Here is a 9999-nt window from a genome sequence, read left to right as displayed (position 1 = left end):
GGTTCAAGGAGCTGGAACTGTGTTATTTTGGGCAGGGCAAAAACAACAGCAATTCCTATTTCTTGAGAGCTTTCTTTTGTGCCGTGCACTTTACATATCATGATCGTCTTTATTTTCCGGATGAGGAAACGGAGGCTTAGAGAAGTGAAATGATTTCTCTAAGCTCACACAGTGTTCAGTGGCCTAGTGCGACTCGAACTCAAGTCTGCCCCATTCCAGAACTTTCTTCACCTGGAGCCAGGGGAAGCTTGCGAGGCGCCCTGTCCGTATGGAACAGTGCTTTATGGAAATGTACTGGATTCAGCTGTTTTCTGCCAATTACACATTTTTCAGGAGTTAGAGCTATTTTTCTAATATAACTGGGAGTTAAATTTGCTAAACCTGGCAACCCAGGTTTAGCAAATACTTTTATTATTTGTAGAGATGGTGGTCTCCCTATGCTGCCCAGGCTGGTCTTGAACTACTGGCTCCTGCCTTGTCCTAGGGGGAGTTTGGACTTAAGCCTAGGACTTCAGCGAATGGCCCGCCCAGGATCCCCAAATGCTTTTTCCAGGCTAATCCACGACCTGAGCCGGTCCTTACCTTTGGAAGCGCAATGAGCTTCCCGGGCTTGAATCCTCTTTTCTGGGCTAGGGCACTGGGGAGTCGAGAGCCACGAGCGGACCCTTTAAGAGTGATTTCGAGGGCGGGCTCACGGGGGCGTGGCGAATCCGGGGGCGTGCCGGTTCGGGGCCGGCCAATCGGGAGGCGGGAAGAACGCGAGGGCGGTCCCGGCGCGAGCAGGCTGGGAAGGGTTAAAGGGGCGCGCCCGTGGGTCGCGGACTGTCCGGTTGCTCCCGCCTCCTTCCGTCGGATCTGAGCTCTCCCGCGGCTGCGCCGCCCCGGCCGCCCAGGAGACAAAGCGCTGCTGCCGCGGTTGCCGCAACCGGGCCAGTCCTGGACCATGGCCGGGCCACCCCCCAGCCTCGCGCCTCCCGTCCCGTCGCCGCCCTAGGCCTGCGCTGCGAGGTAAGGCGGGCCTGGCGGGGGGACCTGCACCGGGACACGGGACCCGGGTCAGGCCGCCCTGGGCCTCGGGGTTCCCCGGCCACCTGGAGAGCGCGCTGCGGGGATCTTCCCTGCTGGGACTTTGCACCAGTGGTCACTTCTCCAGCTGCCGAGGCGAACTTGGCCGATGACCACCCTCCCCGCCCTCAGCCCATAGGGACGTCTGCCGCTTGGGGGACTGCGGACAAGCCCCCTATTCTGCCGCTGATCACCCATCTGGGGCCCTGACTGTCCTTTAAGGAACTTAAGAGAGCTGCCACGCACAACACACAAAGGGACAGAGAGCAGCCGGGAGCAGGGCCACACCTGGAGAAGCAGCCCCTGCCGTGGGCAAGGGGGCTGCCTGTGTCTGGACGGCGGTGCTGGCACGTCCCTGGGGTCCCTGCTGGTGCGCTGACGGACAGGCTGGTCTTCTGTGTTCTTGGCACACATGTTTTTCAGCCTGTGCCTGCCACACCCTCTTCCCCACGCCCGCTGCTGGGGGACACTGAGGGCAGTTGGATTCAACCCCAGGACCTGTGGTTCTGGCTTCTTTCGTTAAAGTGAGTGCCAAAATGCCATGCTTCAGTCTCCCCAGAGACCTGGGTTCCAGGCCAGCTGTGCCCCTGGAGATCTTGGATGAATTATTTGCCTTTTTGACAGCTCTTTCCCTGAAAGCATTTTGCAAAATGACTCTTCAGGAGTAAATTCACTCAGCCCATAGAGGGATGGAAGTTAACATCCCCATTTTGCAGATGAGGCTGAGAAAACCCCGACTCACAGCAGCTAATATTTGCAATCCATTTCCCATAGTTTGCCAGTGGGTTTTCCTTCTTTTAGCTCATGGACCCTTGCCACACAGCCCATTTTAACAGATGAGGAAACTGAGGCTTGGAAAGGTGAAACGACTTGTCCAAGGCCTTCCAGCCTGGACCTGCAGAGGCAGGAACTTTGCCTTGGGAGCAGCACGGGGCCAGGCTCCCTCCAGCTTCCTGTCTGGCCCTGGGCTGTTGAATCAGCAGCAGTGCCCACAGCGGACTCTGAACTTCTTGGAAAACAGTGTGGGGAGATAAGGCAGGGACCAGGCCTTCGCTCCAGGCAAGGCTGGAGCCTGTGCCCCTGCAGTTTCCTGCCTTCCCTGTTCTGGTGGAGGCAGGGGTCATGGGCAGAGCTGGGTCCTGTGCCTGCTGGTGACTTTGAAGCAGTTTGGCCTCCATCTGGGCAGTGCAGGGAGGTGGTTTGCTGAGCAGGAGGGAAGTTGCTATTCCTTTGGCCTTGATGGGGTGGAGAGACCCCAAGATTGGCTCCTTTATTTGGGTGGCTTGCCTGGAGCATGTGATTCTGGGCACAGTTGTATGCCTCTGGCCAACTTATTAAACCTCCCTGTGTCCATTTCCACATCTGTGAATGTGGGGTGAGACCCCTTGTCATGGGGCCGTTGAGAAGTTTCAGAAGATACCTGCAGAATGAATCAAACAGCTATGTGAGCACCTACTGCATGCCTGGCACTGGAATTCACACCACAAACGCCCCAGCTTTCCTAGAGCAGGCAAAAATGACCCAGGTATTAATAATTTCAGGTGGAGGCACAGGAGAGGGACTGGAGGGCCTCTTATGCATAGGGTGGCCAGGGACCACCTCTCTGAGGAGGTGACAGCTAGGCTGAGACCAAAGGATGGGGAACTGGCCTTGTGAAGACCTGCAAGCAGACAGCCGGGACCAAGTCTTGGAGGTGGGGATGTATCTGGTGTATTTAAGGAACAGAAAGGAGGCCAGGATGGCTGGAGCTGAGTGAACAAGGGGGAAAGAGGTAGGAAAAGGGAACTTGGAAGCCATGGGAGGCTTGGACTGTTTTTTTTTTTTTTTTTTTTTTGAGGCAGGATCTCACTATGTCACCCAGGCTGGAGTGCAGTGGCATGATCACTCCCAAGTTCAAGGGGTCCTTCCATGTTAGCCTCCCAGACAGCTAGGACTAGAGGCTTGTGTCAACATGCCCAGCTATTTTTTTTTCTATTTTTTGTGGAGGTAGGGTCTTGCTGTGTTGTCCAGGCTGGTCTCTAACTCAAGCGATCCTCCGGCCTCAGCCTCCCAAAGTGCTAGCATTACAGGTGTGAGCCACCGCACCCTGCCTAAGGATTTAATTTTATGCTGAGAGAAGTAGGGAGCCATGGGAGGGTTTAGAGCAGAGGAGGAGTGTGATTGGACTTAATTTTCACAGGATCCCTCTGTGGGGAGTGGATTTCAGTGTGGCTCGGAGAAGAGCCTAGGAAGGAGGCTTGGATCTTACCTTAAGGAACATGGACGGGGGGGCAAGGAGACTTGTGTGGAGGCTACAGCAGCCGTTCCAGTGAATGGTGATGGGGCCTAGAATGGGGAGGTGGAGTGGACAGATTAGGCAACTGATTTGGAAGACGCTGGAGAGGCGGGATCAACTGGACTTGATATGTGATCAGATGTGGGGGTGAGAGGGAAACCAAGGGCCATTTGCTGAGATCAGAAGTATGACACGGGGACGTTTGGGGAAAAGCCAAGAAGAATGTGAACTGCAGCTGTGCTCAGCAGGCGTTGTGTGCCTGGCCCCGTGCTCCGCAAAGTCCGTGTAGTCACTGTATCATTGTCACAACAGCCCTGACTTAGGCACTGTTACGATCTCATTTTACAGATGCAGAAACGGAGGCCCAGAGAGGTTAATAGCCTGCCTGGGGTTCCCCAGCCCAGATGCTGCAGAGCTGACATTTGAATCCAGAGAAGAGCAAGCTGAGGCTGGAGCTGAACAGAGGGCAGGGAGGCGAGTGGTGGCCTGAGAGGTAGGAGCGAAATTGGGCAAGTGGGGCGGGAGGGTCCTGTGAGAACTGGGGCCAGCATCCACATGGGAGTTGATGGGTGGTGGTGTGGGGAATGCGTGAATCCCTGTGGCTTAGAGAGGGACAGCTGTATCTGAGAGGCAGGGTGGGGATTCAACACCTGGAGACTTTGGGGGCTCTGGCCTTGGCCCCCCACTAGGTCAGGACAGACTGACCTCAGTTTCTTTTTTTAAGTTCCGTGATACATGTGCAGAACATGCAGGTTTGTCACATAGGTATACGTGTGCCATGGTGGCCTGCTGCACCTATTGACCTGTTCTCTAAGTTCCCTCCCCTCACCCCCATCACCCAACAGGCCCCCGTGTGTGTTCTGCCCCTCCCTGTGTCCACGTGTTCTCATTGTTCAACTCCTACTTATGAGTAAGAACATGCGGTATTTGGTTTTCTGTTCCTGTGTTAATTTGCTGAGGATGATGGCTTCCAGCTTCATCTATTTCCCTGCAAAGGACATGATCTCATTCCTTTTTATGGCTGGATAGTTTTCCATGGTGTATATATACCACATTTTCTTTATACACTCTATCATTGATGGGCATTTTCTCAGTTTCTAAGTCACAATTCATGTTCCCTCTTCTAGGAAGCCTTCCCTGACTGCCTGTGTGGGTGACAGGAGGTGGCAAGGACAACCCCTTCCACCCTAGGTCAGGTAGTCCGACAGGGCCTCACTGCGGTCAGCTGCTCCTAGGAGAGCCACCACCCTGACCTCATTCCACCAGGCTCTGAGAAAGACGCCACCCAGGCAGGGCAATGAACACTGAGTGCCTACTGCGTACCAGGACTTTATATGCTTTGCCTCTTGAAAAATGTAGCTACCATCCTATGCAGGCTGAGGCTCTACAGTGGGAGATAAGGTGGGCTCTTAAAATGGCCGTGGAAAACCCCAAGGGAAGGTGGCCAGGCCAGGGACGCAGATGCCACCTCCCGATAAGTCCTTCCTGGCCAGCATTGCCCCATCGTATACTCCTTGGGGGAAAGTGAATGGGGTCACTGTGGCTGACGGCATGGAGTTAGAGTCCTCTATGCTAAATGGCATGGGACGCCCCCCTGCCCCTCCTTCCTGTAAGTCAGCCTAACCCTGGGTTTGCATGTTTGCCCAGATTCTTTCTTTTTTTTGAGATAGAGTCTGGCTCTGTCCCCAGGCAGGAGTGCAGTAGTGCGATCTCGGCTGACTGCAACTTCTGCCTCCTGGGTTCAAGCAGTTTTCCTGCCTCAGCCTCCCAGGTATCTGGGATTATAGGCACTCCCCACCAGGCCTGGCTTTTTTTTTTTTTTTTTTTTTTTTTTGAGATGGAGTCTTGCTCTGTTGCCCAGGGTGGAGTGCAATGGCGTGATCTCGGCTCACTGCAACCTCCGCCTCTTGGGTTCAAGCGATTCTTCTGCCTCAGTCTCCCAAATAGCTGGGATGTGCACCACTACACCTGGCTGTTATGGGTGTGCACCACTACACCTGGCTGTTTTTTTTTTATTTTTAGTAGAGATGGGGTTTTGCCATGTTGGCCAAGCTGGTCTTGAACTCCTGACCTCAGGTGAGAAGGATCGGCCTTGGCCTCCCAAAGCCCTAGGATTACAGGCGTGAGCTACTGCGCCCAGCCCCTGTCTTATTTTCCACAGGACATGAGACTACCTGGCAGACATCTTATCTGTTAACTGTCTGCTCCCTTTCACTTGCCAGTGGCATTTCAACACCACAAGGGCAGGGACCCTGTCCATCTTGTTTTTGCTCTATCCCTAGGCCTGGAACAGTGCCTGGCACACAGTAGATGCTTAATAAACATTCCATGAATGAAGTCAATCTCTACAAGTCTCTGAAGTTGGTTCCGCCCATATCCCTATTTCATGGACGGACAAACCAAGGTCGAACCACAGTCAGGGCTGGGACCTGGCAGGGACTGTGGAAGGCCAGCTGGTCTTGTTCTTGGGATGATGGAAACAGCAGCGTCTGAAATGAGGCCTGGGTTAGGATTTCAGCCCTGCCCAACCTGCTTTGTGACACCGGGGAAGCAGTTAACCTCTCTGTGCCTGTTTCCTCATCTGTTGAACCCAAGCCAGGCCAGTCCCTGTAACCTAAGGTCTATTGTGAGATCAAGTGAGTTCATCCCTCTGAAATGTCTGGCATGCGGCAGGAACTCACAACATTATTTCAGGGATACAGGAGGGCAGGAGGTTATGAGGCTGTCTGGGGAGGCTGGTGAGACCCAGGTTCCAGTCCTGTCTCTGCTCCTTAGGAGTTGTGGGCACATGGGCTGCCTGCTTCCACCCTGTGAGTGTCAGTTTCCTCATCTGTGAAACGGGGATGTAGAGTGGCCGCAAGGTCCCATCGGGGCACTGGGTGACCTAGCATCAGTGGCCTTGTGCGTAACAGCCCTTCCATGGGGTCCAGGCCCCGGGCTCCCCTCCAGGCCCGGCGATTGCCGCCATGAAGCTGAACGAGCGCAGCCTGGCCTTCTACGCCACCTGCGACGCCCCAGTGGACAACGCAGGCTTCCTGTACAAGAAGGGCGGGCGACACGCAGCCTACCACCGGCGCTGGTTCGTCCTGCGCGGGAACATGCTCTTCTACTTCGAGGATGCGGCCAGCCGCGAGCCTGTGGGCGTCATCATCCTGGAGGGCTGCACCGTGGAGCTGGTGGAGGCTGCGGAGGAGTTCGCCTTCGCCGTGCGCTTCGCGGGGACCCGGGCACGCACCTACGTGCTGGCCGCTGAGAGTCAGGCCGCCATGGAGGGTTGGGTCAAGGCCCTGTCGCGTGCCAGCTTCGACTACCTGCGGCTGGTGGTGCGTGAGCTGGAGCAGCAGCTGGCGGCTGTGCGCGGCGGGGGTGGCATGGCCCTGCCCCAGCCTCAGTCCCTGCCCTCTGCCCCGGCCCCAGTCCCAGCCCTGCCCCTGCCCCTGCCCCTGCCCCTGCCCCGCCGGCCCAGCGCCCTCCCGCCCAAGGAGAATGGCTGCGCTGTCTGGAGCACTGAGGCCACCTTCAGACCTGGACCCGAGCCCCCTCCGCCACCGCCTCGCCGCCGGGCCTCGGCACCCCACGGGCCCCTGGACGTGGCCCCCTTCGCCCGGCTGCATGAGTGCTATGGCCAGGAGATCCGGGCCCTGCGCGGCCAGTGGCTCAGCAGCCGGGTCCAGCCCTGAGGCCACCAGGGCACCTGTTTTAGGGGGACGCAAGCTCCACGCCTTCTGGGACAGGCCGGGTCCTGGAGAGACTGGGGGAGCTGGTCCTGAGGGAAATCATGGGCAAAGCTGGCCTCCAGTCCCTGAATGGCCTGGTTTTGGGGGATGCAGGCTCTGAGAAGGTGCTGGATTCTGAATGGGCCTTTAGGACCATGTGATTCAGAAGGCCTACCCTTGAGAGGACGTCACACGTGACACTAAAGAGAATCCAGGGCCTGAGGGGGAGGTTTCCTGAGAACTCCGGCCCCAGGCTGGCCTGAGCTGCCTGGCAGAGGCCTTTGCTGGCAACAGGCCTTGCTGGGCCTGCAGCTCAGAGGGTCACTGGGACTGAGGACAATCTGTGGCCTGAAAAGCAAATGTACAGTTAGTGCACCTCCTGACCGGGCCCTCAGGGTGGATAGAGAGAGGATCGGTTGTGGCAGCTATACCTGGGCCTGGCCTTGCTCCAGGACCTGCCAGAGGAGCTGACCTGGCTCCGTGCCTGCCTGTCTCCAGGAGCAGGACAGTGGCTTGGAGGGTGGCGACCGGGGACACAGGTGCAGGTGTTAGTGCAGGACCGGAAGGGTGAGGTTGCCTGGTCGCTGGGGCTCCTGGCCTGGGCCGGCTGAGGCAGGACTCTGCCGGGTCCCCTGCCAGGCCTTATGGTGGTGCTCCTGGTGGTAGTGGCTTTCTGGCTGCAGGCCCTGTCTTTGTCTCCGTGGTGGCTCTCACAGGGCTTTCCAGACACTCCTTGACTGCATCCTTCAGTCTTGGCCCCCAGGCCTGGGGCCCCTTGGGAGCTCTCCTGACCTCCCTTTCTGGGCTGGGCAGCCATGGCCCGAGGTGACCTTCTAGCAGGTTCCCCCAGGGAGGGGAGGCCACCAGCTGACTCACCACCTAAGATGGCCCAGGTGCTGACCTAGTGGCAGAGAAAACACAGCCTCACACCGAATGCAACTTCCAGAGCCCCTCTTCAGCTCCAGGCAGCCCCCTCCAACAGGTCCCCTCCTGAGCTCAGCCCCCACCCCCATACTCCCGGTGGGGACCAGGTCTTGCCTGGCTTCGGGGCTGACCGCCGGTCCCCTTTCTTCTCACCACAGTGCCCATTCTTCATCCAGGGAGAACCTCGGGGCTGGGAATACCCTCTGGCCCTCACCCTGGGTCATGTTTACAGTCCTCAATGCCCCACACCAGGGGCCGCCTGAGGACACCTCCACCCTGACCTTGATTTTCTCAAACGCTGCCTCTTGGTGACAGACTCAGCCCGAAACCCCTTCTTTCTGTCTTTGGAGACCCTTGGACTTGGGGAAATATGGAGGGGGGTGTGTCTGCAATCAAGGCCTCTCCAGCTCACGGCTGGCCCGGTGGGCTGGGACCTCAGTCTGAATTTTAAATACTTAGGGTGCATTTTTTTTTTTTTCTGGCAACAAAACTCGATGTTTTCACTGCTTTAGTTTCCTGTTTGCTGGTGGGAGGGGATATGATCTGTGACTCTGGGCTTGGCTTGGGGGAACAGTTGTCACTGCTCCTGGGGAGAGGGGCAGCTTGGGCTGGAGAAGCACAGCCAGAGATGGAGCCCCTCGAGAGGGATCCTTGGCTGCTTCATTGTCTTCCCCCCAGCAAGCCCTGCTCTCCTCCACAGGCACCTCTGGGGTCTTGGTACGGTCCCCGCTCACCTCCTTCCAGAGTCCTGAGCGGTGTGGGTGGGGGTGGCACAGGATCTGGGGCTTGGGAGGGGTTCGGAGCCGCCCAGAGCCCCGTGTCCTGGCAGACTCAGCTGGTGGGGTGAGGTGTTAACCCCAGTCCTGGCGTAGGTTTACAGACTCTCAAGGTACGCTGGCCCTGGACTCCTGGGAGAGAGGGGTGGGGGATGTCCCCTACCAAAGCACAAGGTGGGGTCAGGCTGCCTCCCAGGTTGGGTGTCGGGGGAGCTTTCCGGCAGCCTGGGAGGGAGATGCAAGGGCTAAAATAAAATTTTGTCAAGTAATGGCTGATCATGTCATTTTTTTCCCCATCAAAATCCTTGATTGATTTCCCTGGCAGAGCCCAGAGCAGGCTGTGCAAGGGCAGGGACTAGTGGGTGATACCACATGGCTGGTGCCCTGCCAGGCGCATTCTCACTTCTCAAGGCAGATGCTGGTCCCATTTTACAGATGTGGGAAACAGGCTCATTGAGGTTATGAAACTTGCCAAAGCCACATAGCTGGAGAGAATCAGAGCAGGGATGTAAATCTCTGGAATCCCATGACAGGATAGAGTCTTCAGGAGGAATATGAGGGAAAATGGAGCCCAGAGTTCCTTTCAGAAGGGAGAGAAGGCAGGGAAAAGCCAAGGATTTGAAAGCTAACTGGGCTGAAGACCTGAGAGTTGGGAGGGACATTAACAATCCTGATTAGGATGGCAGATGAATAGTTGAAACTGCATGCTTCTCACTGATAAGTTCATGGAGACTGTGGAGGGAGCTGGAGTGAAGACTCTGGCACCGATGCAAGTTCAGAAGGAAAGCGCCTGTGATTGATTAGTAATATCTGCCGTGAGCACCACGTGCCTGGTAGTGGTGCTCATGCCATGTATCCGCTCTCTGACTGATTGAGTCTGTCTACTGGGTTAATGGGGGTTCACAGAAGGGGCTGGCCCAAGGTGGCCTAGCATGATGGACTTAAGCCCTAGGTCCTCTTCACATGGACTCAGTTTGGGTCACAGGTCTCCCTTGCAGGCCTGGAAAAATCCTGTACATTTAGGAACATATGGCTTAGGGTGAGCAACCTATAGTCCTCATGTTCAAGAAATGAGAAGTATGAAGATCAGGGAATTGTGGCCCTTGTGAGCATCCAGTGCATGCTGAATAATTTTTTCCATCTCTTGTGGGACCACAGCTGACAGATGGGGGGCTGGGGAAGTGGCTCCCCACACAAGCTGAGTCAGGGCACTGCCTGTGGCATTTGTGACCGCAGCCACCAT

General features: G+C 56.6%; 1 protein-coding gene across 1 annotated transcript; it reads left to right on the top strand.

Annotated features, from left to right (window-relative positions):
• The first annotated feature begins 3710 nt into the window (after positions 1-3710).
• Positions 3711-9025, top strand: PHETA1 (PH domain containing endocytic trafficking adaptor 1). The gene is made up of 2 exons (XM_065524812.2): positions 3711-3833; positions 6271-9025. The coding sequence occupies exon 2, from the start codon at positions 6307-6309 to the stop codon at positions 7018-7020; it is 714 nt and encodes a 237-aa protein (XP_065380884.1). The 5' UTR covers positions 3711-3833; positions 6271-6306; the 3' UTR covers positions 7021-9025.
• Positions 9026-9999: the final 974 nt, after the last annotated feature.

Source organism: Macaca fascicularis, chromosome 11 (genome assembly GCF_037993035.2).
Source record: "Macaca fascicularis isolate 582-1 chromosome 11, T2T-MFA8v1.1".
Lineage (NCBI taxonomy): Eukaryota > Metazoa > Chordata > Mammalia > Primates > Cercopithecidae > Macaca > Macaca fascicularis.
Note: the sequence above shows the minus strand (reverse complement) of the source record. Positions and strands in the feature narration are given on the sequence as shown.